General features: G+C 41.9%; 1 protein-coding gene across 2 annotated transcripts in view; it reads right to left on the bottom strand.

Annotated features, from left to right (window-relative positions):
* Nucleotides 1–25,643, bottom strand: part of Tdrd5 (tudor domain containing 5) — a 47,858-nt gene extending 22,215 nt beyond the window's left edge. For both annotated transcript variants that reach the window (XM_041662718.1, XM_041662719.1), the window contains exons 1-11: nucleotides 25,511–25,643; nucleotides 24,674–24,909; nucleotides 23,753–24,145; nucleotides 20,947–21,143; nucleotides 16,631–16,714; nucleotides 14,854–14,910; nucleotides 12,760–12,913; nucleotides 9,939–10,147; nucleotides 8,734–8,954; nucleotides 4,451–4,663; nucleotides 3,695–3,761 (exon numbers count right to left, since the gene is read on the bottom strand). In XM_041662718.1, the coding sequence (XP_041518652.1) occupies nucleotides 3,695–3,761; nucleotides 4,451–4,663; nucleotides 8,734–8,954; nucleotides 9,939–10,147; nucleotides 12,760–12,913; nucleotides 14,854–14,910; nucleotides 16,631–16,714; nucleotides 20,947–21,143; nucleotides 23,753–24,145; nucleotides 24,674–24,905 (1,827 nt within the window). In that variant the 5' untranslated portion in view covers nucleotides 24,906–24,909; nucleotides 25,511–25,643. The remainder of the gene's footprint in view (nucleotides 1–3,694; nucleotides 3,762–4,450; nucleotides 4,664–8,733; nucleotides 8,955–9,938; nucleotides 10,148–12,759; nucleotides 12,914–14,853; nucleotides 14,911–16,630; nucleotides 16,715–20,946; nucleotides 21,144–23,752; nucleotides 24,146–24,673; nucleotides 24,910–25,510) is intronic.
* Between the last annotated feature and the right edge of the window lie 815 nt (nucleotides 25,644–26,458).

Raw genomic sequence — 26,458 nt, 5'->3', positions numbered from 1 at the left:
AGTGAAAATTAATTTTCTAAGCAATAACTTTAGCATAGTAATACAGGCTCACACTATTATCAAAACGTAATATCACAAGAACAAACTACTTCATCTATACTAAGATACTAATCCAGGGGCTAGAGAGATGGCTCAGTGGTTGACAGCATTTGCTACTCCTGCAGAGGACCCTGGTTCATTTCCCAGTACCCACGTGGAGGTTAAAACCATCTGGAACTCCCGTTCTGGGGATTCTGTCGCCTCCTTCTGGTCTCTGTGTGAACTGTATGTATTTATTGTGCATATATACATTCAAGCAAAACATCCATAAGCATGGAATTTAAAAAGAAAGATTATAATTCATAGTGTCTATGACAAAGTTAACACTATCAATGGTAATAGAATTCTAAGGTTGTTCCATCAGCCAGGAAAGTGAACTCCAAGAGGAAGCACACCTTATGCCTGTCTTAAAAGTTTATTCTAATTAGCATATAGTACATTAGAAAGTTAATTTTAAATTCTTATTTATGGCAATTTATTCCCACTTTGAATTTCCTCTAATAATACCCTTTAGAGTCATTATCTTTTATCACAGATACTTCATTTTTCTTATAAGATCCATCCAACATGGGAAGTAAAACTATCATGTCTAGTATAAAGGTCAAGTTTCACGTAACTACGCCCAACATATGACTATTAACTAAACAAGAAAAAAGAAAGCCACTTGAATTATCATTAATTCCCATGGTGTTCAGTTCCACCACAATGAGGTATCCATACTGTAAAAACACCTGAGGGATGGTCATATGTGAGACATGTTCCCCACTCCCACTCCAGGACTTTCTTCATGTACTCATGTTGGATTGTGTCAAAGGCCTTGTCTCTATCTATTGAGACGATCATGTGATTTTTGTCTTTAAGTTCATTTATAGGATTGATTATAAACATTTTTAAATGTTATAGTGATTTTTTTAAAGTAATAAAGTAAAAATACTTTTTAATCTTCAAAATCGGTAATGCTAAATTAAAAAAGAAAGAACAGGCAAGCTATAAAGTAAACACAATAATGAAGTTTGAACTTAGATATTGTCATAATAAATATAATTAGCCAGGCGGTGGTGGCGCACACCTTTTATCCCAGCACTCAGGAGGCAGAGGCAGGCGGATCTCTGTGAGTTCGAGGCCAGCCTGGTCTACAAGAGCTAGTTCCAGGACAGGCTCCAAAGCTACAGAGAAACCCTGTCTCGAAAAAAACAAAACAAATAAATAAATTTGATACTTATTATATTATTAAATTAATTAAAGGTCCAGCTAAAAAGGTGAACACATTATCCTGGATTTAAAAAACATAACTATATGTAATTCATGAAAAACATACCTAAAATAGAATGCTCAGAAGAAAAATAATGGCTACATCAGAAAAAAATACTAAGTAATGGAAAGTCACAGAGCTACAGGAATATTGCACAAAAAGGACTTGTCGTGAAAGTGCGTTCATAGAAGAGGTTAATTTCATAATAATATTCGATTCCCAGGAATATAACACACTAATGTGGACTTAGCAGTGACTAAATGACAGAACAAAGCAAGCGCATCAGTGCTAAAGCCAGGCTTCCTTTCCATGACAGTTTCCAAAAGCACAAGAAAACTGAAACGAAAGAGAGCATCATACAACCAAGGCGACTAAAGCACAACTATGGACTATTCCACAGCTACAGTCTACACACACAACTATGGACTATTCCACAGCTACAGTCTACACACACAACTATGGACTATTCCACAGCTACAGTCTACACACGCAACTATGGACTATTCCACAGCTACTGTCTACACATGCAAGGGCGCATCTGACCCTGCTCTGGCTCATAAAGAAACCTACTCATTTTTCAAAGGGTTGGCATTGCCACATGATCATATCTGATCAGCTGTTTAGACTGGAAATTAGTAACGAGTAATCAGATAAACAGTATTTATAAACAAATCTCTAAATAATCCATGACTCAAACATAGAAGCAAAATATAAGTTATAAAATACTTTAATGAGCAATAAAACCAATGCCTCAAAACTTACAATTTTTTTTTTTTTTTTGGTTTTTAGAGGCAGGGTTTCTATGTGGTTTTGGAGCCTGTCCTGGAACTAGCTCTTGTAGACCAGGCTGGTCTCGAACTCACAGAGATCCGCCTGCCTCTGCCTCCCAAGTGCTGGGATTAAAGGCGTGCACCACCACCGCCTGGCAATTATCTAAAGAAAGGCTAGATATTGATAACTTAAGGTCCTATACCAAAAGAATAACTCAAAGTTGAGAAAACAATGAAGATAAGACAAAAATAAACAAAATAGAAACATGTTCTTAACAGAGAATCAAAAAGGCAAAAGTTGGTTCTTTGAAACAAACTAAGCACAGTGGACACTACCTTATCATTTAGAAGATAACAGAATGAGAAAATATACAATAAATAACATTCATAATTTAACATTCACACCACTACAAATGTTGACCTAGAGAAGACAAGAGGGACCAAGAATGGTGGCATAGCCCCGCCCTCAGGAAAAAACTGGGACCGCAACTCCTTACACAGAGGAAAAGCAAACAGAACACCAAGAGCTATTACGAACTGTTCACACCAATAAAATCAACATTTTAAATGAACACATTCCAAATTGGGGAGGGGGGACAGAACAAAAGAGGGGGGAGAGGGGTAAGTAACACTGAGGATGTTTGAAATAATAACAGGGAATCATTCTATACTTACCTGAAACTATATATAATACACACACACACACACACACCTCTAGATAGTTTAAATGAACTTATGCCACTTGGGATGATACTGTCTTCTGTAAGAGCCATAGACTACCTAATAAAAACGCCAGTATGAGGCATGAGAAACCTCTTTTGAGTTGCTGGTCAGGGAGTCCAAGAGATTCCAAGAAATATAGACTTTGCTGTTGCCCTTGACTGTTTCTGAAGCTGAAGGCACCACACATCTTGGTCAGGACTCAGAAGGTTACAGCTGGATCTGACCCGAAAGTCTCCTCCCTGGCTGAGGACACTTTCATCTACACCTCAAGGTGCTATGTGAGCTGCCAATGGAGGAAGGCAGTCAATAACTCTACCCAGCTGTGACGTTGATGGACCACAGTGACCAGCACAGGAAGAGACCCTAAAACAGTTACCCACAGATAAGCACAGCTCTCACCCCTGATGAAAAAAAGCTTCTTTTTGTAGCAGATCAAAAATTCCTACTGCTCAGTAAACACTGTTGTGTGATGGCACCACAGCACAACACAGTGCTCACTTGTGGGGCACTGGTGTAAATAAACCTGTGCTGCAGGTCAGATCAAAGAGCACCAAGTGCACAGTGCACAGCATCTGGTAGTTAACGACTGCTCTTTGTTCACAAATAACTCAGGCACCCGGCAAGAGTTCCAGAGTTGGGGATAATGCTTGCACTACTCTCCCTCCGCCTGCAACGTCTCCTCTTTTCACCCTTTGACTAGTTGGAACAAAATGGGCTCACTTCCGTTTGCTCTCTTCCACCACAGCAAATGACAGGTCCAACATGGCAAAGCTGCTGCCCACACGTCTATCGCTCATACAACACACAATCACTTCACATGCTATTTTTGTGTCCTGAGAACTCAGAATTGTTACTGGTACAAAGTAAGAACTTAGATCCTTGCTGATCAATGAGAAACAAGTGAACGTACCTCTGCAGGTCTCACCCAAGCCAAAGAGCAAGGGATTGCCTGAGCAGGCAGCTTCGTGTAGCAGCATCTGCAGAAAGTTAAACGTACGACTATCATATATGTATCATGTAATCATGTATGTACAAAGCTTTTGAGTCTCTGATACACTTGTCTTGTTATTCATATCATTCCAATTAACTCACAACACTTTAAATTAATGCCTCATACTTTAGAAGTTATTTTTGAAACAAATCACAAAACAGTACTTTTTAAGAGAACCATGTAAATGAAAGCACCCAGTAGGACTGCCCAATCCCTTGGCATGTAAGCATGCCTCTTAGCATGACCCTAAATTACTGTCTTACTACGAGACCAAAATTTATTCTCACAGTTTATTAAAATTCATAATCAAGTGAAAGAAGAGAGAGTATAGTTCATCCATACAATAAGTAATCAGCGGCTCAGTGATTAACAATGTGTGCTCCTTCTGCGGAGGATGCCAGCTCCCACGCCAGGCAGCTCTCAACTACCTGTTACTCCAGCACCACAGAATCCTACAGCTTTGGCCCCTGGGGTACATGATCATACATATACACACACTTAAAAATAATAAAGATAAATCTTTTAAAAATATATTAAATGATCATTTGCCAAGTATGTTCTGCAATAAGATGTAAAGAATGGACGGAAGATGGCAAGAGAAAGAAAAAATCCCAGCTTCAAAGTTCCATGATTTATAATTTCATTTTTCCAGCATTCTTTCTGAATTCAACTCACTTGAGGAACCGCAGAGCGGACTTCTGAACAGTTCCAATATTTCCAAAGTCTGGGTAGAACACTTCAACATCCTTTTTTCCGATGATTCGGTGGATAATAACCCGGTACCACCACTTGTCCTCAGAAATCCTTACACAACAGAGATGTCCCGGTTGGATAAAATATTCTGGCATGATGTACCGATCGGAAACCAGCTGATTAGAGTAACAGCGCCTGGGGAATTCATAATACAGAAAAACTATGGAGTGAAAGAAAATTTTTTTACTGGTGTATGAAGAACAAGAAAGTCTTAGCAAAAACCAAAGCAAAAAATTTATTTTCTCTGATTCGTTAATGCCTATTAATATCAATTCCTTTATCAAAATCCTTTCTTTCAACAAACTCAATTAAGTATGAAAATTACACACTTATCTTGTTACCTTACATTCCCTAAATAGAATGTAACCCAACTTCCTGAAATGGATACTTTCCTGCATTTATGGTTCCTTTCGGGAAGACCTCAGAAGGGGTGACAGAAAGTCTGTTAAGAACCAGAAAACCGGGAACTGCGCTGTGAAACAGTCTCACCTAGAAATGGCCGCACAAAGAAGACCAGAGCAATGACAGAATCAATGGACATATTCACGTGGAAGGGGGGAAAGTCCGTGGGGGTCTCAGCACTAAACAAAGATACAGGCAACCAATGACTGCAGGGAGAATTGGTCTCTCCTAGGAAATGAGCCAGTGTTGGTTATCGAATACAGAGTGGTCAGCCCTATAACAACATACATATAGACAAGTTGTGTTTGCATGTATTTGTGTTACACATGTATACACACGTACACATGCATGTTACAACACTAATCCAAGAAGAGGAGGCTATCAACTTGAAGGTGGAGAGAGTAGGTGGGTGGGAGGGGTTCTAGGGAGAGACTGGAGGGAAAAAAGGGAGGGAAAGAGATGTAATTCTATTTCAATTAGAAATATCCTTTTTAAAAAGCATTGATGGAACAGGTGGTGGTGGTGTACACCTTTAATTCCAGCGTTGGAAGGTAGAGACAGAATCCCTAAATTCGAAGCCAGCCTAGTCTACAGAACAAGTTCTAGGACATCCAGGGCTACATGGAGAAACCCTGTCTTGAAGAACAAAAATCAATGACTTTTCCCCAAATGTAAGAGTCTCTCTCTGTAGCTTATCTTCTTTCATGCCTTTGGGTACTCCTCTCCACAATTCTCTCCTATTCTCTCCTTGTCAGTATCTTTAATAGGCCTTTTTTCACCTTAAAATTTCCGGTCCTTTGGAGTGTTTAAACAGAAACCTAGGTTGAAATCTTGACTCCCTTGCTTACAAGATCATTTCAATTTCCTTACTGGAGATGGAGACAGTAGTGCTGTCCCAGCATCACTAGTGCTAGCTCCACCTCCCTTATTTCTTCCCAAAGCATATCACTTAATCCTTCATTAATGTTGACTTAGTGCCAGGACGCATCCGTGCCCATCTCTGCTGGACAGTCAGGAGAATGACGTACAGTGAACAAGGCCTTGGGGGAACTGAAAGACACTCCAGGAAAAGGCAGAGGGCCTTCGCCTCAGGTGTATTTGTTTCCTGGAATGTTCTTATGATTTCATGCCTCCTGTGTTAAACATTTACACTCCATTTACAAGACATGCTTATTCTTGCTGGGTATCAGATCACAGCCACAGAACCCAATCTGGGAAGAACATGCTGAGTGCCGTCCTTGGTGTACCTGACTGGATACGGCCTCTGCCTCACGTGTGTGCTTTCCCAGACATCATCTATGGTACGTGCCAGGCACTGTTTAAACTGCTCTGTCCTGAGAACGTTCTAGGAATAGGCTGCTATGTTGATAGCATGTGCTTACTGGCATTTATTTACATGTTTTCTGAACACAAACACCCTTCCTTAGACCATTGCTTTGTTACTTAGTGTATAAAGCACACTGAAACTGAAGTAAGGTTGTTTACAGCATTAGACTGTTGTTTACCCATTCTTTAAGGTCCTAAAACCCCAGGTCTCACAGACACATCTGCAGAGGTTGTCGAAAGCTGACAATCTCAACTGGCAAAACCTTGCTTTTGAGGCCTTGTTGAAATATCAACTATGAAGCTTTCCCAGACAGAACTGCGGCTTTCCAGGCAGTACAAGGGCCTCCATAACCAGACACTCAACAGTTACAATGTAACAGCAGCAGCCAGGCTAGGCTGGTAAACTGCTCCAGAACCCATATCAAAAAACAAACAAACATTACCTGGGCATTAGTATTGTATTCGTTAATCCCAGCACTTGGGAGGCAGAGGCAGGCAGATCTGTGAATTCGAGGCCAGCCTGGTCTACAGAGTGTTCCTGGACAGATGCAATGTGGAGGCCCGAAAGGCAACCTTAGGGGTAATTGTCAGGAATGGGGCCACCTCCTCTGAGACCAGGTCTCTTATTGGCCTAGAACTCACCAACACTGGTAGACTAGCTAAACAGAGAGGCCCAGGGATTCTCTTGTCTCTGCTTTCCCCATGCTAGGATTACAGGTCTTTGCCACCATGCTTGGCATTTTCACATGTGTTGAAGATAAAATCCCGGTCTCTGTGTTCACAAAGCAAGTGCTTTACCAAACTATCATTCGAGCCAGGATAAAATTTCTAGGGGATTTTATTGGACTTACGTCAGGTAACTTAGGTATCATATAAACATATAATAAGGTTAAAAAAGAAAAGAAAAACATGGAATGCTTCTGTAAATACAAACTGTGTACCTTGTTTAACAAGAGGCTGTCGTGTTGTCCTGCAGGCTTGATTGAGTATCTGGCACCAGCATCCGAATAAAGCCTCTTTTGTTACAAGTGTTCATGGTCAGACTGGTGACTCTCTTAGTGACCCCACACCCATATCACCAACACTACAATTCAGAGGTGAGTATTTGAAATGCATCTTCCCAAACTTCTCTCCAAGGAAAACAACTAAGACTGTATACTGTCAGTGGGAAAGCCTTCCAGCAAGAGTCAGGATGTCTAAGTGCTGCATGCCCCACCACAGGCAACAGACTGACAGCCAATGCTGCTCTGATCGCATCGGCACTAGTAGTAAAGAAAATAAAGTAGTAAAATCTGTTTCACAAATTCATTTCAACTCCCACAACTCCCTTGCCAATAGGTAGATCTCAGCTTAGTACTATTTTATATGATAAGTGTGATTTTCTCTCTTTCCCATATTGTGGAATGACACATCTACACTTGGATGAGCTGCATAAATCAGTAAAGAGCCAAAACATAATGTTTTAAAATTATACATAGGTACAATTCATCCAGGGTTACTTCCATGTTTAGAGGAGTCCTACTTTCATGTTTGTTTAAAGGCTCCACAATTACTATCTTGAAATTCTTAATGATTTCTAAAGGGCCCTGTATTTTAGTTTGGTACTGGGACCCGCAATTAAACAGTTTGTCCTGGATCTTTCGGAGAGCTAAAGCAGACCAATTCTAAAATAAGAAACATCTGAAAGACAGGAAAACTTCAAATTCTAAATTGCAACTAATTTTATGAAATATTTGTAAAATTTAGGCATTATCAAAACACAACTTTCCAAAGGGGCTGTTAAGACATTTATTAGTTATGTATTATAAGGGCGGAGGACTTCAAGTTCCTCCATCCTTCATACTTTCCACATGCCATGGTTTTGGTTACCTAAGATCAACCACAGTCCAAAACTATTAAATGGAAAATTCAAGAAATCAGTAATTCATAAACTCAAAGCTGTGTGCTGTACTGAGTTGAGCAGCACAGTGCAATCTTCACCATCTTCCCTCTGCAGCCCAGGGTCCGAGCCACCCCTTCAGGAGTGCCCTTGAGCCACATGCCAGTTCAGTCCAGCTGCTACCACAAGAGATGGTCCTAACTGTTGTATTTTACTGTTAGTTTTGTGACTCTTACTGTATCTAATTTATAAGTTAATTTTAGCAAAGATAAGTGTGCATATGAAAAAACAGTGTACACATACAGTATGAAGAGAGTTTGGTATAATCAGTTTTAGCATTCACAGAGGGATTTGGAATATACACTGTATATAGATATGAAGGGCTATTGTACATGCTTAGATTGGAAAAGTTATTTTTCATAAAAATGATATTTTAGTACCACACATGGATTTTTCTTAAACTAATGTTTTAATTTTCTCAGTTTAAGTATCTGTATGATAAAAGCATCAGAAAGCGGAAGGTTTTTGTTACTTTAGGAGTCCTGAGAGCAAAATGCCTGACCATTACTGTTAACGAGATGGAAAGGAGGCTCCCTACCGCATTTCGATCATCATGTCCTCAAGGAGCTCCGACGAGTCCCTGCTGTAGATGCGGATGTAGAACTGACTTGGAGAGATTATGTACTCCACAAAGACCCCCACCAGGGTGCTGGTGTCCAGTGGCGGAAGTCTGCAGAGTTTCTTTGCACGCACGGCATCTGGTGGGATGTCATGGTTTGCGATTGACAAGCTGAATTGGGATTTGTTTGTTTCTACTTGCTAAATGGGAGGCAGGGAGAGAAAAAAGTTATAGAAAGCCTGTAAGGGGCATTTCAAATCTTATGATAGTGTCTCTCAAACTATTTAGTAAGGGACATTTCCAATCTCATGACAGTGTCTCTCAAACTATTTCAGGAGTCACTTTTTATCACAATCATCTTGAAGTTATAAAATTCCAGATTCTTGGGTCGAGCCAGGACTATGATCCAGGATGCTTTAGATGGAGCTAACAGCCACACACTACAGCACAACAAGGTCAGAGTGTTAAGCAAATGTCCTCAACAAAATGGGCAACGTGACATCTCAAATATTCAGGCTGGGGTAAGGTGAGTTCTCAACCTTTGATTACTGGTAGGCTTAGGCAGGCTATCTTTAAGGGATGGGTCAGACTCAGACTAGCTCTCCTATCAGAAGCTCTGCAATCACGTTCATCCTAAAACATGCTATCTCCTCTAGGCCTTCCTATCGTCCTGAAGACAACGCAGCAGGCTCTAGAACTGCTCGTTCCCCTGAAGAGCCATCTACAGTGAGGAACAAAGAATTCATTCCTTCATAACATCAGATCTGAAACAGGAGATAAAATACAAACAGAAGTGTGTGAGGATGTAACAGAGGAGAAAATTAAATGAATCAAGGAAGTGAGAATGGGCATAAAGGCATTTGTGGCCACAGCTGAGGCAGGCTCCCACACTCTATAAAGCCCTGAGGACTACAAGCCTCCAGCCTGAGGCTCAGCAGTAGAGAAACCAACAAAGCCATCAAAAGAGAACTTGATACCAACCATCTGAAAATCTTAAAATCAGCTGTGTGGGAAATGAAAGACTGAAAACCAGAGGAAACACTTCATAAGGTGGTGCTGGACTGAAGAACTGGCCTCTTCCAAGGAACACGATTCTTAGGGCTATTTTCCCCTAAAGAGCGTTCTGATTTAAACATTCACTCAGTTATTCTGACTACTATATTAAGTCCTTGAACCCCACTCACCAGCTGTAAAGGCTTTACCACAAGGTTAGGCTTCTTGTAAAGTTTCTGTTCTGGTTCCTTGTGGTTCTTCAAGGGGCAGTCCCACGTAGTCTTCCTAACTGCTGCAGTCGACAGAGGGTTTCTAGAGGGGCTGGAGAGCCACGCGTTGCCTTCTGTTTTCTTGTCTGGTTGAACTAAACACGAATTTCTGACTGACGAAAGGGCTCCGCCTGAAAGAGCCAGGGGACCACAGACCTGTCACTCCTGAGTCACTGCCACTAAGCAGCCCCCATGTGCCAGGCGCTGGGGAATCACTGACCTCTCAGATGAAGACACAAGGGAAGCTGTTGTAGAGCAAAAACAAACCCTAACATTCTCACACTGGGAAAGCAGGAGCTGGTACAATTTCTTAAACCTTGGCGAGCGACTTTCTCAATATTCTGGTTTCCAATTTCTCCTAACTAAGCAGTGAGCAGTTGACATACAATATACATACTTTTTTTTTTTTTTCTTGAGACAGGGTTTCTCTGTATAGTCCTTGCTGTCCTGGAACTCACTCTGTAGACCAGCTGGCCTTGAACTCAACAGATCCGCCTGCCTCTGCACAACACACACCCGTGACTGTGCATACGCGGGTACCTGGGCTGGCACATTACAGGACTCCTTAGAGCTATGACTACAGTGGCTCCTAAAGAAAAACTCACAAGCACATTAAAATGTAGGCACAAAAAGATTAATCACAGGGCTGAGGATGTCAGCCAGCGGTGAGATGCTTGCCTGGAATGAAGGAGGGCCTAGTTTCATACCTGAACAGCAAAATAAATAATAAAAAGCTAAAAATACTAGTCCTAATGCCTTTATAATGGTAAAAATGGAAACAATCTAAACGGCCAATTGTGCAAAGGTAAAAATGAAAAAATATTAATATGGAAAACAATATATTAAACACAAAAAGCAAAGACAATATTTATATAATAATGAATTACATACAAAAATTGTCATAATTAAATATAGAAATACACTCACTGAAGCTACAAGCACTAACTATCTCTGTTATTTGGTTTAAAAGCGCTTTCGTGGTTAAAAAAAAAATTCTATGACTTCAGATCAGCTCTCGCTTAGTTCTTCCAAGTCCTGTATTCAGAGTGTGCGGCTTCCGCAACAAGGACTTCTCTCTAACCTCTGCGAGGCAACCAAAGGCAGCAGCCTGTATGGTTTTGGTTCATCCTCTGGCTGCCCTGACCCAGCACTGGGGTTTTAAGATGCCAAGGGAGACAAGCATTCAGGAAGCCTACCCAGCTGCGACCCTGTGAGCACAATGACCAGAACAAGATCTCCTTAAAGGTGCAAGACTGGCGCTCTTATCTTGACAGTAAGTCAGTGACAGAAAATATGGAAAGGTAGTCCACTAATAAAAACTTATTATAAAATAGGCCGGAAAAAGATTTTAAAAAACTGTCGGTGAAGCCTTGCCAACACAAGGATATCAGTTGACCCCCTAGAATCCACATAAAAAAAAAAAAAAGTCAGACATAGGATATGCCTGCCTGTAATCCCAGTGCTGGAGAACAGGGTCAGGCGGATACCTGGGTCTTCCTGGCCAACTAGTAATCCTATTTCAAAAGTAAATAAACAAATAAAATGTGGGCGGCACCTGAGGCTGTACTCCAGCTTCCTAGGCACTCACACATGCACCTCCCCACATATATTTTATAAAAGGACCATATTGTCACCAATGCAGATGTCACCACTGAGGGAACTGAGGAAGGACCCATGGGTTCTATCCACATGACCACATAAAAGACAATGCCCTAGGTCCATGTGGGTTCCTATAGTAAATACAGAAATAGAAAATAGGACATTTTTGGAAAAATTGGTTTGGAGTTTATTTATTGTAAAAATATACATGTATGGTTTCTCACACATATTTCCTAGATTCTGACTGTCTTTGTGTAAGAAGTGTAGCAAAAATTCTAAGGAGCCTTAATAAATAAAACCCGGAGTCAGATATTAGGCAGTGAAAGTTGAAGGATCAGAGAAGCAGTGCGGCCAGTCACTACAGAGACCTTTTACCTCTACTGATGCTCAGATCGAAGGGGTGATCCTGTCCTCCGCCTGCCTCCTCAGACTGCAACGAGCTCCTGTCTCCTCCCGCCTTATGTTCCTCTCTCCACCCAGCCATATCACTCCTGTCTCCACTTCCCTACTGCTGGGATTAAAGGCATGGGACCCCAAGTGCTGGGATCACCATTGTGTGAGCTCTGTTTCTTTTAAAACTGGGTCAATTTTGTGTAGCCAGGGTGGCTTTGAACTAACAGAGATCTGTCTGCCTCTGTCTCCTGAGTCCTGGGATTGAAGATGTGCGCCACCACTCCCTGGCCTCTAGTGGCTTAGCTCTGCACTCTGATCTTCAGGTAAGCTTTATTTGTTAAAACACAAAACATCCATGCACATAAAATAAAAATAATTTTTTAAAAAAGAAAAGAAATTGCTGGACATGGTGGCTCATGCTTGTAATCTCAGCACTCAGGAGCCTGAGACAGAGATTTCCATGTGTTTAAGACCAGTAGGGGTTACACAGTGAGCTCCAGGCCAGCCTGGGCTACATAGTAAAAAACCTACCTCAAAACACTCAAAAATTAATAAGTTAAATTGTAAAAATTTGATTTTTTTAAACAATACAGGTTAACTTGACTATAATATCACTAAGAAGGTCCCTAGTCAAACTAGCATGAGGTGTTTGGGTCACGTGATTCTAATGATGACTCTTAATGCTTTACTCTTCCTTGTCTTCAAAAGCACAGTTAAAAAGGAGGTTTGTATTATACCAGTTTTAACTCACCAGGAGGGACGGGCTTCAGGTCAGCATCAAACACCAGCAAGTCTTGCTTTTCTTCACTGAACTCAACGCGGAGAATGTCACTCAGAGCGCCAACAAGTTCCGTCACGTTTAAGAACCCTAACTGTTTCGGTGAAAGCTGCTCTTTAAAAATTAGCTGTCGGAAAACAAACAGAAAAGCATGAGGACTCTGGACCTCGATACTCAGTGAACTCACGCATACAAGCCTGTTTCATGGGCAGCCAATCTAACCTGCACTCCAGGTCCCAGAGACAGATCCCTCCCCAAATACCAAGCAGACAACTCCTGAAGAAACTCAAGGCACTCTAGGTACCACAGGCATGGGCATGCATGTGAGAACACAACACACGTTTCCATCTCCTGAACCAACATAAAGCTATCAGCAAACCAAAGGACAAATGGGTGGGCCAGGGTGGCGTGGGCCAGGGTGGCGGCAAATTAGAATTAGTATCTATTTCTTCAGGTTACATATTGAAACTTCTTTACCTTTTATGTTTACCGGTCTCTAATGGTTTCTCAAAGAATTGTGTGCATTACTGTGAAAACACAGCGTAAGACTAGGGTGGGAGGATTAAAAATATCAACAAGTAGCTGCTTTTTTAGACTTAATTTTTTAAAATCATGTCTGCATGTGGATACAAGCACCAGCGCCCTGAGAAGCCAGAGGTGTTATAGACAGTTATGAGTCACCTGACATGGGTGCTGGAAACTGAACTCAGGTCCTCTGGGCTATCTCTTCAGCCCCCAAATTAGTAATTGTTCATAGTATATTCAAAAGATCCAAGCAAATTTTCAGCAAAAATAAGTTTCAGGAGGGGGTAAGAGGATAAAACAAATGATGTGGGTGATCAAAGTTTTATATATACATATGTACACATGAAATTGTGAAAGAATAAACAATTTTAAAGAAGAAATTTATGGTGAAAATCCTCACAAATGAAAAATTCATTAAAATGAGCAGCAAACGAGTCTCTGCTCACCCCCAAATGCTTCAGTCACCTACAAATAACTACTATTACCTTTGTCTAACTTTCCAGAAATTGTCAAAACTTAATTGCGCTTTGATTTAAGATTATATAAGTTATGCATCTTGCTTTTTCAGTTACTATAAAGGTAATTTCATATTGTTATTATATTAAACACAGCTTAGGTGCACTTTATAGTTAGTTGAGTCAATTCATTGATACGTCAGATGTATTTTATTCTAGTGCTTTTGGTATTGCTCCCAATGATCAGCAATAAAGAAGCTGATATAGTTCTACTTCCACACCCCTTCTTTTCCAGAACCCCGGCCCACTGATGTAAGCTACAGTTTTCATATGTATTACATCATCTTCATGTTTTAAACTTTAAATAGCAGTATGTTCTAATTGATAGAAGAGCGCAGCCTTTGAGGTGCACTTACATGTTCACTTTATTTATTTATTTATTATTTATTTTATCCTCTGTTCCTCAGTTCTAATCTGGCATCATTTCATTTAGTCTTACGTATTACATTCACCTTTTCTTACAATACAGGTCTATTCACAGTTCTCTATTGCTTGATTATCAGAAATGTCTTTATAGTGCCTTCATTCTTGATATTATTACTGAGTATAAAATCAAGACTGTATATGGAGTGTTCTGCTTTTACACATCTCTTCTTGGTTCTGTCACACTTTTAAAAATATGTTATTAAGTTGCACGGTGGTGGTACTCGTCTTTAATCCCAGCACTTAGAAGGCAAAGACAGGAAGAGCTCTGTGAGTTCGAGCCCAGCCTGGTCTACAGAGCAAGCTCCAGACAGGCTCCAAAGCTACAGAGAAACCCTGTCTCAAAAAAACCAAAAATATTTGCTAATCATTATATTTCAATGATGTTATAACAGTAAGTAGTAAAATATTTAGTATTCATAACTAAATATTTGTTACTGGCCATATCTTAACTATCATAATGATTTAAAAAGCAACTAAGACACAAAACAAGATATGAGTGTTAAAAGCACAGATTTAGAGGATCCAGGAGCAACAGCAAATTAGTCTATCGTAAGAAAATTAAGCAATACAGAGAGTAGGCTAGTAAGAAGAAAACAGTTACCTCAAATTCTCCAAGCAGTTTAGAAATAAACAAACCTTGTGGAAACTTAGATACAACCTAATCAACAGAAAAAAAAACACAGATAAAATTGAAATATTAGGACAAAATACTAAGATTGGTTTTAATTAAAAAAACATACTATCATAAATATTTCATTTTGCACATTTGCATAATTTTAGGACAAGTCCCCAGAAATGCACTTGCTTCAATCTCAATAAAGTATAAAGAACATTGTGCCTTCTTAAACCTTCTAGATGTATTTTATATAAAATTTTAATTCACAAATCAAAGAAGATATAAAGTAAATACCTCTTTAAAATCTTGTGACGAAGAGACAATTTCTGCAGTATTTCAGGAAACATCCTTTCAGACGGGCACACATATGTGCCCCATTACCCATCATTTCACACGAAAGGACACAGCAACCGTGGCAGAAGCACGGCAGCACGTACAGGGCACGCTGCCTTGGGAACCAATGGCGGCAGGCATTAACTCTTAGGAGCCACATCATGATCCTTAGTTTAAATGAATCCTTAATCAACAAATACTTCTCTGATGGAGGAAGGTTATTGGTTAAAAAATAGAGAAACTGCTTGGCTGGCCCTCATAGGTTAAAACATAGGTGGGAGGAGTAAACAGAACAGAATGCTGGGAGGAAGAGGAAGTGAGCTCAGAGACGCCATGCTCCCTTCTCCCGGGCAGATGCGATAGCTCTGCTCTCTGAGTGCGTCGATGAAGCAAGCCGCCAGGTCAGACATGCTGAATCTTTCCCTGTAAGACCGGTGCTACACAGTTTATTAGAGATGGGTTGATCGGGATATCAGAATTAGCCAGTAAGGGCTAGAGCTAATGGGTCAAGCAGTGTTTAAAAGAATACAATTTGTGTGTTGTCATTTCGGGTAAAGCTAGCCAGTGGCGGGAGCTGGGTGGCAGAATGCAACCCACAGCTCCCTACAACACTTTTCCTCTAATTTTTTTGGTGCTGTATTAATCATGAACATCCTTGAACAAACAATTGTTAGACACTTGTCCAAGTTTCAAAAGCAATGAGAAGGTGCCTGAGCTTATTGGATTGACCTATGTCCCACCAAAGTCACAGTAAGTGAAGGGAGATCATGTAAGGCAGTAGGAGCTATAAAGACATTTTGCTTACACAGTCCAGGACCAAAATCCTCAAGAAAGACTACACCCTCTGTCTCAATCCCTAACAACAAATCAGTTTCCAAAAAATAATAATGCAAGAGTATGAAACAGGCCACTCATATGGAAGTGTACATCAGTATAAGAACATAAAAAGGTAGCTAATGTAAATTTATAATTTATATTAAATGTGGCTAAAAGTAAAGCTATCGTCCCAGGAGTCTACCAATTCAAATTTTAATAGTAGTGCAGCAACTTTTATCTTCAACAAATCAAATGCCTGGTGTCTTTGATGGCAGCCTATACACTACACTACTGTTCAAGGGACTTCAACTGCAGAAACTTTTAAATAGCCAAGGTCCAAAGCAACTCAGACTTTAATCCCTCACAGGTCTTCCTAAGTGAAACATACAACAAAAACATAGAGATATTTAATAATATTTGTAATAATGCTACATATGCAGGAAAGGACATTGGATTAGACAGATCTGGAACTGTTTGTTGGGCAATGGATGAAAAGGGAGAAGAATAGAAGGACCATTTTCTAAACAATTTCACATTAAAATTTTAAGTCCAATTTTATTGCTTTTTCTTATTTAAAAATTATTTTGGTTTCCCAGAAATGGAAAATACTTACAAATTTTATCTTATGTTTTAAGTCTGGATCAATAGTCCCCCCAGGTCCAACTTGGGCAATAACTGATTTGAATGTGTTCTCCAACTATGAATAAAAGAAAAAGTCAAATCACTAAAAAGTCAAAGACAAATGTAAGCAATCTATAAAAGGAAATGTTTTTCAATCAAATGAGTCCAATCCTGTTCTTATAAAGTGGCACTGACGGCCACAGAGATGGCTCAATGTTTAAGACCACTTACTCTCTTGTTGAGAGCCTGAGTTTGGTTCCCAGACTTTGACCTCCGTGGGCACCTGCATTCACATAAACATACTCATATACAGACAGCACATACACATAGTTAAAATTTTAAGTATCATTGAGACATTTTATATTATATAAATATACAAATGGGATTTGTGTGAAACTAGGCACTGAGGAATATTCCAAGATAAACAGCATTATCTACAAAAATTCTATAGTCAGCAGTTAACCTGGTACAAGGATACTTGCCATTCATTTTCTGAAGTTACTTAATATTTATTACATACTTAGTGACCGCCTAATGACTGGAAGGCATGGGCTGTTAGAAAGGTCCTGAAAGGTAGGAAGGAGTGTTGAGTCAGGGCACAAGTGGAATTAATGCCTTGTCTAGAGAACAGTGGGGGAAGCTCCTTTATGTAATATAAGCAAAGGAAGAAAGAAATGGTAGGACAGAAGGGTTATGCATGTGGGCAGTGGTTAAGAATTGCTACCTAACAGTTTTAGTGCTCTGGGAATTTGGAAGCACAGGCCTGGCCTCTCATCAAGATGTAGGTGAAGAGGAGGGTGGGCAAATATTTGAGAAATAGACAGTGATTGAGAAAGATGTCCACCAACATGCGCGCAAACACACACGCACACGCATGCACACAAGTCAGGAACAGGGCAAGCATCTCCACTCCCACCATTTCTTTTCATATTAGAGAGCCCAGCCTAAGGGTGATGAGAAAGAAGGCAGATCTACTGAAGCAAAACTGGGGCAGGAGAGACGGCTTCAGTGGTTACACGCACTGGCAGTGCTGGTGCACACCTTTATTCCCAGCACTTGGGAAACAGAGGCAGATGGATCTCTTGAGTTCAAGGCCAGCCTGGTCTACACAGAAAGTTCCAGTACAACCAGGGCTACACAAAGAAACTGTCTCAAAAAAAAAATGGCACTAGCTTCTTTCCCAGCACCCACATGGCACATGACCTCTCACAACTGTCTGTGACTCCAGTTTCAGGTGACGTGACACCCTCCTCTTCTGGGGTCTGAAGGCACGAGCTGTATACACTGTGCTCAGGCATATGCCACAGGCAAAAATACCCATTCTCATAAAAATATATAAGCAATAATTAGCATGAAAATATCATCTTTAACACAATAAAAATATGAAAGGCATAAGAAGTAAGCTTAATAAAATGTATACAAGCCATATATACTGAAAGTTATTAGAAACAGAGAATTTAAAGATAAAAATAATGAGGAGTGCTATTTTCTTGAATTCTGAGATTTAACATTATTTTTCCTCAAACTCACCTATAATATCCAATGCAATTCTAATCAAAATCTTAAGACTTACTTTTGACAAAAATTAATCAGATTTCTATACAATATACATGAAAATGTAAAATGTAGAATAACCAAACAATTGTAAACAAGAAATTTGTAGGACTCAATTTTATAATTTTAAGCTACTATAAAATGATAGTGATCAAGGAGCACCGGGTAACGAGGTATTCAGTGTGGGGAGCATGCAGGTCCAACAAACCGCACTACCATAACTGGCGAGCCTTTTTTAACACTTCTTATTTAAAAGTTTTTTTTTTCATTCTATATACCAACCACAGTTCCCCCTCCCTCCCCTCCTCCTACCCCACCCCACACCCAACCTCCTATCCATTCCTCAGAAAGGGTAAGGCCTCCCATGGGGAGTCTACAAAGTCTGGCGTATCAAGTTGAGGCAGGACCAAGCCCCTCCCCCCATATCACGACTGAGCAAGGAAGGTATCCCTCCATAGGGAATGGGCTCCAAACAGCCAGTTCATGCACCAGGGATAAATCCTGGTCCCACTGATAACTGGCAATCCTTATTCAGGAAACTTCAGAACTGGCATATTATACAAAGATTAATTTGAAATTGGTAATAGACTGAAATATATAATCTAAATCTCAAAAATTCGAGAAAAAAATTAGAATTTGTCATTTTATATCCAGTAAAGATTAGTAAACAAGAACCACATGAAACAAAAAAATTAGATTGCCGGCCGGGCGATGGTGGCGCACGCCTTTAATCCCAGCACTCGGGAGGCAGAGGGAGGCAGATCTCTGTGAGTTCGAGACCAGCCTGGTCTATAGAGCTAGTTCCAGGACAGGCTCCAAAGCCACGGAGAAACCCTGTCTCGAAAAATCAAAAAAAAAAAAAAATAGATTGCCAAGAATCAAAGGCTTCCATCTACAGAAGGCAAGATTAAGAGAAGCGAGAGTGGAGCTGGAGAGACGGTCCAGTGGCTAAGACACCAGCCTTGCAGAAGACCCAGGTTCAATTCCCAGCATCTACCTGCTGGCTCACAACCATCTGTAACTCTAGTTCCAGGGAACCTGATAGCCTCTCCCGGACTTCCTGGCCACCAGGCATGCACATGGTACACATACATACAGGCATATAGGCAAAACATTCATATACACAGAATAAAATAAATAAACCTATAACCTCTTGGAACATCTTTAAGAGACTGTCTTGACTGTGTTAATATAAATTAGAAGATAAACCTTAACTATGTATGAGTGGAGCCGTTCCCCAGGCAGAACAGCCTAGACAGTATAAAACAGAGCTGGCAAACTGGGCACCAATGTTAATTATTAATCCATTGCTCTCTGGTCTTGACTGTGGTTGTAAGAGGACCAGTTCACTCTAGCCCCTGTTTCTGGGGCCTGCCATGATGAACTGGAACTGTGAGACAAATCCTGGAGTCACTGGAACAAGACCTTCAGCCTCTCTACATCTCAAGCTCCTGGCGGGGAGGAGGTGGCCTGAGAGGACTCTAAGCTGGTGATAACCCAGCCCACAGCCACATCACCTTCATGGAAACAGACACAGGCGCTCTCCCCTTTATGGTGCTAGAAGCAGACGGTTTTTATAGAAGCCTCGGCTCTTGGCATTGTCTGCAGGGTCTGCGGTGTGCTGAGGAAGGGCCCCACATGTGAACATGGAAGGCTTCATCTGAGCTAAGAAGACAAAAGTGTTGGCTTCCATCAGCTTAGGTTACAGCAAATCCATGCAGGCCAGTTCAACAGGCAAAATACTGCTGCATGGAAGACTGGAACATTAATTTCAACCATGCAGAGAAATACAGTACTAGTTTAAGTTGTATCCCTTGAAAACTGGTAATGAGGAAACCTGCTGTGACTGTAACAGTTAATAAATCTCTCAATTACCTCGATTATGCTGCAAATATTTTATACAAAAGAAAACCAGTGCTTTCTTCTACTTATGAAATTCAACACACCCTTTGATGCCCAAAAATTAAATAAATAAAATCTAAAAATTTAACAAGTTAAACCATAAACCAGGAGAAAGTACATATAAATTCTTCTATCCATTTCACCAGGCTATAGTGGTGAATACACTTTTCATCCCAGCACTTGGGAGATAGAGGCGGGTGGATCTCTCTGAGTTCAAGGCTAGCCTGGTCTACAGAGTGAGGTCCAGGACAGTCAGAGCTACACAGAGAAAGCCTGTCTTGAAAAAAAAAATTCTTCCATTTTAATAAAATGACAACTCAATCTTGTAAAATGAGCAAGTGACCCTGACACTTCAAAGATAATGTACAAAAGGCAACTATGTGCATAAGACAAATAACATGATTATTAGATATATTCTTCAGGATAAAATCAAATGACATAATACTAAACAGAAGTGCAGACATGGAGGTGTCTGCCCAAACCTCCCAGAAACAATGTAGGGAATAAAACAGGAGAGATAAATGGGAGGGGTTAGTGACAACTACAATCAATGAATGGCTAGCGTCAACCTTCTGTCTTTATTATGTGTATAGGTAAATGCTTGCATGTACATATGTGGCCTGGTGTCTGCAGAGGCCAGGAGGGGACGTCAGGTCCCCTGCAGCTGGAGTTACAGACGTTATGAGCCGCCACGTGCTGGGACTGAACCTGGGTCCTCCACAGGAGCTGTCGATGACGGCGCGACTTCTCCAGCTCCAGGTTAAGTCAACTTTCCCGTCAGGTCTAAGTGAATACACTGAGCTCAAAAGCATATTTTTGGCATAATTCTATCCCTGACCTCCAGCACCTTACCTGGTTTAATTTTTCAGTGTGGTTTAGCCTTGAAGTCTCCACTGTGTTGAGTGTGGGCATCTTCTCCATGCTCAGTACTGGCTTTAGTGATTCCATATTTGAAGTGCGTTGGGAAAAGCGGGTCTTCATTACTGGGAATCCAGTAGAATAATATGACCCCTGTTGCTTCATTCTAAATGGCTGAGTAAAAATTTTACCTTTTATGAAGAAAAGAAAAAACAGTGACTAGCAATTTCCCAGAGATTTTTAGAGAAAAAGACTGTGAGCTAACAGCCTCAACTTAGAAGAAAAATTAAGGAAAAAAAATGTATACAGCCAATAAAACTTACTATATAAGTGATTGATTTAAAAAAAAATACTAAGAAACTATGTTCCTGAAAAGATTGCTACTCTCTAAAACTACATGTTAGCTCTCCTGAATATGACTGAGAAGTGGCATTTTATAGGAAAAAAAAAAAACCTTTAAAACTGTATTTCGGGCTGGAGAGATGGCTCAGAGGTTAAGAGCACTGGCTGCTCTTCAAGAGATCCTGAGTTCAATTCCCAACAACCACATGGTGGCTCACAACCATCCATAATGAGACCTGGTGCCCTCTTCTGGCCTGCAGACATACGTGCAGGCAGAACACTATACATAATAAAATCTTTTAAAAATAAACAAACAAACTGTACTTCATTTCAAAGAGCTAACAGTATCCAACTAAGAAGTTTGCATAGAACTATGCTTCTCATGGTGGTTGACTACCTTTTAAAGAAAGGGAGGAGAGAACGCTGTAAGGTTACGGGATGGTCCTACAATTTAAATTCTCATAAATATCGGGGAGTGTATTCTGTAGCACAGCATGTATCCCTGAAAAGCATCACAGCTTAGTCCATTCTTTACCCCAATATCAAGTTTACTAAATACACCAGTTACTCCTGAGATATCTGATATCATGGAGATGAGCCATGGATGGAAAACATGAACAAGCCAGTCACCAGGAAGGAACATCTACTTCTACTGTTCAGGAAATGTGTGCAAACTGCTTTACATACTTTTTTGTCTGTTTCCTTCCAGTGCTGAAGAACAAACCCAGGGTCTTGTACATGCTAGGTAAGTGCTCTACCACCAAGTTACACATCCAACCCTTGTTAAGTTTAATGGCACAGCTGAGTTTTCCTAAATCTGAGGCCCTGAATTACACTGGTAAGGTTGACATGCATATCCCCAACACAGTTCCAGGACAGGCAGAGCGAGCTAGCACATACCCCCAACAGTTCCAGGACAGGCAGAGCTAGCACATACCCTCAACACAGTTCCAGGACAGGCAGAGCTAGCACATACCCCCAACACAGTTCCAGGACAGGCAGAGTGAGCTAGCACACCCCTGCCCAAGAGTTCCAGGACAGGCAGAGTGAGCTAGCACATACACCCAAGAGTTCCAGGACAGGCAGAGCGGGCTAGCACACACCCCCAACAGTTCTAGGACAGGCGGAGCAGGCTAGCACATACCCCAACAGTTCCAGGACAGGCAGAGCGGGCTAGCACACACCCCCAACACAGTTCCAAGACAGTCCATCACCCACCAGTTTAAACACTGCTTTGTAAATTCATGAGTCTCATGACTCACTTACTTTGATCTAAATGCAGACATTGGGGAAAGGGTCAGTGAAACAGGCATGCATGAAATTCTCTGCACTAGGCTCCCTTCCCTGAGCAGTATATGTTCTAAGGTCTAGAGTGATCACATCACTACATCTACCGCGTAGTACAAACTTATTAAACAGCAGGCTCTCTACAGACCTTGTCTCATGGAAGGTCCTCAGTACAAAACTCTGAATCCCATGTATTACATGTACTTTGGAGATCTGGAGATCAAGGCTTATGCAGATGAGCTAATCTGCCAATCATTATTCAACTTGCAAGTGAAACACCGATTTTAACTTTAACTCATGAAGTTTAACCCTTCAATTCCTTTTCTATACATGTCAGCATTGCTCTAACATGTACTCATCCACAGAAAAATCGTTTCTAAAAAACATTTCATGTGTATGGGTATTTGGCCTGCAAGTATGTCTATGTGACACACGCATGGCTGGTGCCCACAGAGGCCAGAAAGGGGGTGAGATGGTCTGTGCCCCAAGTTAAGTTAGACAACTGTAAGTGCACAGTGCTGAATGTTGGACCTCTGGAAGAGCAGCCAGCACTCTTATCTGCTGAGCCATCTCTCTAGCCCCACAATTTTTTCTAATTTCATTTTTTTATAATTTTATAGATGAATAAATACTATATATCATTTCCACTTCACCCTCTCCCCTCTAATCTCCCCGCCTCGCCCCACACACATATGTATATGAACACAGCCTGCTGAGTTCACTTGGTATTGCTCACATATAGATATATTTAGGACTGACTGCTTGGGATTTGAAAATCCATCATAAACTGGGCAGTGGTGGCACACATCTCTAATCCCAGCACTCAGGAGGCAGAGGCGTGTGGGTCTCTGTGAGGCAGAAGCCAGCCTGGTCTGCAGAGCAAGTTCCAGGTCAGACAGAGCTGCTACAGAGAAACCCTGTCTCAAAAAAAAAAAAAAAAAAAAAAGCAAAAAGGGAACCCATCATATGGCTTGTCTCTGGATAAGACTGATTCTCTCTCTGCAGCTGTTAACTGCCTGTAGCTCTTCATCCTGGGGTGGAACCTTCTGAGGTGTTCCCCATCACACTGAGGTGTCAACTGCTGCTGACTTGTGCGGGTCTTTCTCAAGTGACCATATTTTTGAAAGTGCATGGGCATGACCCAATGTTAACGCCACCCCGCCGAGCTTACCTGCTGGCCAGCCTCTCTGCTTTTCCCCTAGTGCATTCTTTTTCAGTGTCAGCAAGGAGCCAGCTCTGGTCTGCTCTACAGAAATGACATCCGAAGCGGCACTGAGCACTTCAAACATGGAGAGGAATCCGTACTGCATATACTGAAACGATCGTCCAAAGCGCCTGGCAAACGCCTTCTCAAAGTCAGAAAGGAGCACAGGAGAAAACGCCAGAAGGTCTTTCAACTCACTCTTCACAAAGGCTGGGAGTATAGGCGGCACCCTTCCCCGGTAAGGCACCCGGCCAGAGCAAACGCTGGTTCTTCCCTTCTGTATGGAGTTTCGGACCTTATGGCTTCTCCTCTGCTTTGCAACTAAACTTGCTATTCCTTTGGTGGATTCATCTGGAATGGCTAAGGAGACACGGGGGGAAAAGTCACTTTCAGGTAAAAGCCACACTCCACTTCTTTGTAACTGCAATTGTGCAGGCAGTTTTCTCTCTCCAAGGAGCCGTCTATGTAGGCAGCATAACACCAGGCTCCTGGCTCCACCATTTTCTCATTCTGACCAAGTTTCCTAACTCCTCTACCAGAAGATGCTGTTGACACCTGGAAGTTGAGACTATTAATGAAGACCAAACTTGCCTACAATGACATTTTTGTGCTTCATAAAATTTAAACTGAGTTTTAGGAATTTCAAAACCAGTAATCTGGTTCAAATATAGTTTTGTGACTATCCATTTTTCTGGAGCATGGAAACTTGGGGGGTGGGGTGGCGTTTTGCTCTTCTCTTTGCCCATAACCTCAAACATGCTAAAGACCACCATCCTTTGACATCCGCCACCCTGAAATATAGGATTAACTGTACAGTTAGAACAACTCTATACTGAATATTATCTTTTAATTACAAAGCTTATAGACCTTCCAAAATCTTAAACGTACCTTTCAGTATCACGGTACCATCCCCACAGGGGCAGACACAAACCACATCAGGCATATCCAAAACCAGCTCCATAGTGGACCGATATCCAAGGATTCGGAGTGGTAGATGGTTCCCAACCATCAAAAGGTACTCCTTCTCCAACTGTTGTGGGGTCAGACCATCTTTAGTAGAAATAAGAAGTGACCTTATCTCTTTCCTCAGACAGTCCTGAATACGCTCTTGTTCAGACATTGTGCTAGAGCATTTAAGGAGGAAAAATAAAAGCTTTTGAGAGAAAGTGGTCAAACCCATGGCAGAAAAACAAACAAAAAGGCCCTTTAACAACCAGCCTGAAAATATATTTTTTAAAAAATCAGTTGTAAAATTTATAGATCATAAGACTGAGGCAATACCGTAAGAGTTTTCATGAACCCTTCTGCCACACTCCCTACAAACCCCAAAGCCCAGCTTTTATGGAGGAAGGCGCCTTCCCAATCATTTGATTGCCAATGGCTGGCGTGAAGTGGCAGCTGGGCCAGGTTGATTACAGTGCTTGCTCAAGGACGTCTCAAGCTAGCTAAGGAGTGTCATTTCCCACTGCAACTCAGTATGGGCTGGAATCTCTCGCCACTCTTTGCGAACCAAGAGTATTAGGCCGCGATGCAGGAGCGAGCGGAAGATGCGGGAACCGGCCGCAGGCCATCCCATTTCACGTGGCTCTACTCGAGCGGCCGCCGTCCCGCACCTCCCCAGCTGGTCCCCCTGCCTGCCCCCTCGGCCTTCCCGTGACCCGAGACGGGAAGGCGTGCGGAGGGCGGCGGTAGCGCATCCCTCATCCCTCTGCGGCTCGCCACTACCTGTCTGCTGCTCGCCCGCACCCGCGCTGCCGTTGCGCGCCGCCCAAGTCCGGGCTGCTCCGGGAGGGCCGCGGAGGAGCAGAGCCGGCCTGGGTGTCGCGCGCCTGCGCACCACAGGTCGTCGGACCCCCGAGCGCCGCGTTCCACGCGAGAGGGCGCGGCCGGTGTGACGGTTAGCGCAGACTGGCGTGCGTGTATGGCCGTGACCTCTCTCACCCTGCGGGGTGGTGCTGCCCGCCCACCTCCTGTGAAGCCGTGGGAAGACGCAGGTGTGGCCGCTGCACCGCCCCAGCCCCGTGCGCGGCGGGGTCGTCCTGCCTGCGGGCACCTGCCGGAGGCAGGAACCGCTGCAGTGGTTGATTTGGCTAAGCCGAGACAGGTGGCCCAACATCCCGCCTCATCAAACCTGAAGATGTGCTTGGTCCTTAGGTCTGCGAGTGTTTGACGGAAAATTAAGTAAGAGATTAAGTAAGAGCGAGTCTGGTTCTGGCTTGAAAATTGCTGCTGAGCTGGATGCGACCTTGACTCCTAGAAGAGTGAAAAGGATGAGTGGGCGGGCCTTTGGAATGAAGAACGTTCCCGGTGCAATGGAAATAAGAGAACTGGGAGGCGAAAGAAGATAGATTTGTTGGATTTGTAGAATAAGCCAAATTGACGGACTCAAAAAAAAAAAAAATAAAAACCCTAGCAAGTAGCCCGGCGTAGTGGTTGGTGGTGCTTACCTTTAATCCCAGCACAGGCAGACACAGGTGAATCTCTGTGAGTTCGAGGCCAGCCTGGTCTACAGAGCTAGTAGTTCCAGGACAGCCAGGACTGTTAATTAGAGAAACCCTGTCTGGAAAAACCAGAAACCAAAGCAACAAAAAACAAACCCAAAAAGCTAGCAACGTAGGGTATGAATACCTTTCCCATAACAATATGCAACCGTAAATGGACAAACTAAAAGAG

The sequence above is a fragment of the Microtus oregoni genome, unplaced genomic scaffold (assembly GCF_018167655.1).
Source record: "Microtus oregoni isolate MIOR12 unplaced genomic scaffold, Mior012 000013F_ref0000133, whole genome shotgun sequence".
In the NCBI taxonomy this organism is placed as follows: domain Eukaryota; kingdom Metazoa; phylum Chordata; class Mammalia; order Rodentia; family Cricetidae; genus Microtus; species Microtus oregoni.
This window is presented reverse-complemented; position numbering and strand designations above follow the sequence as displayed.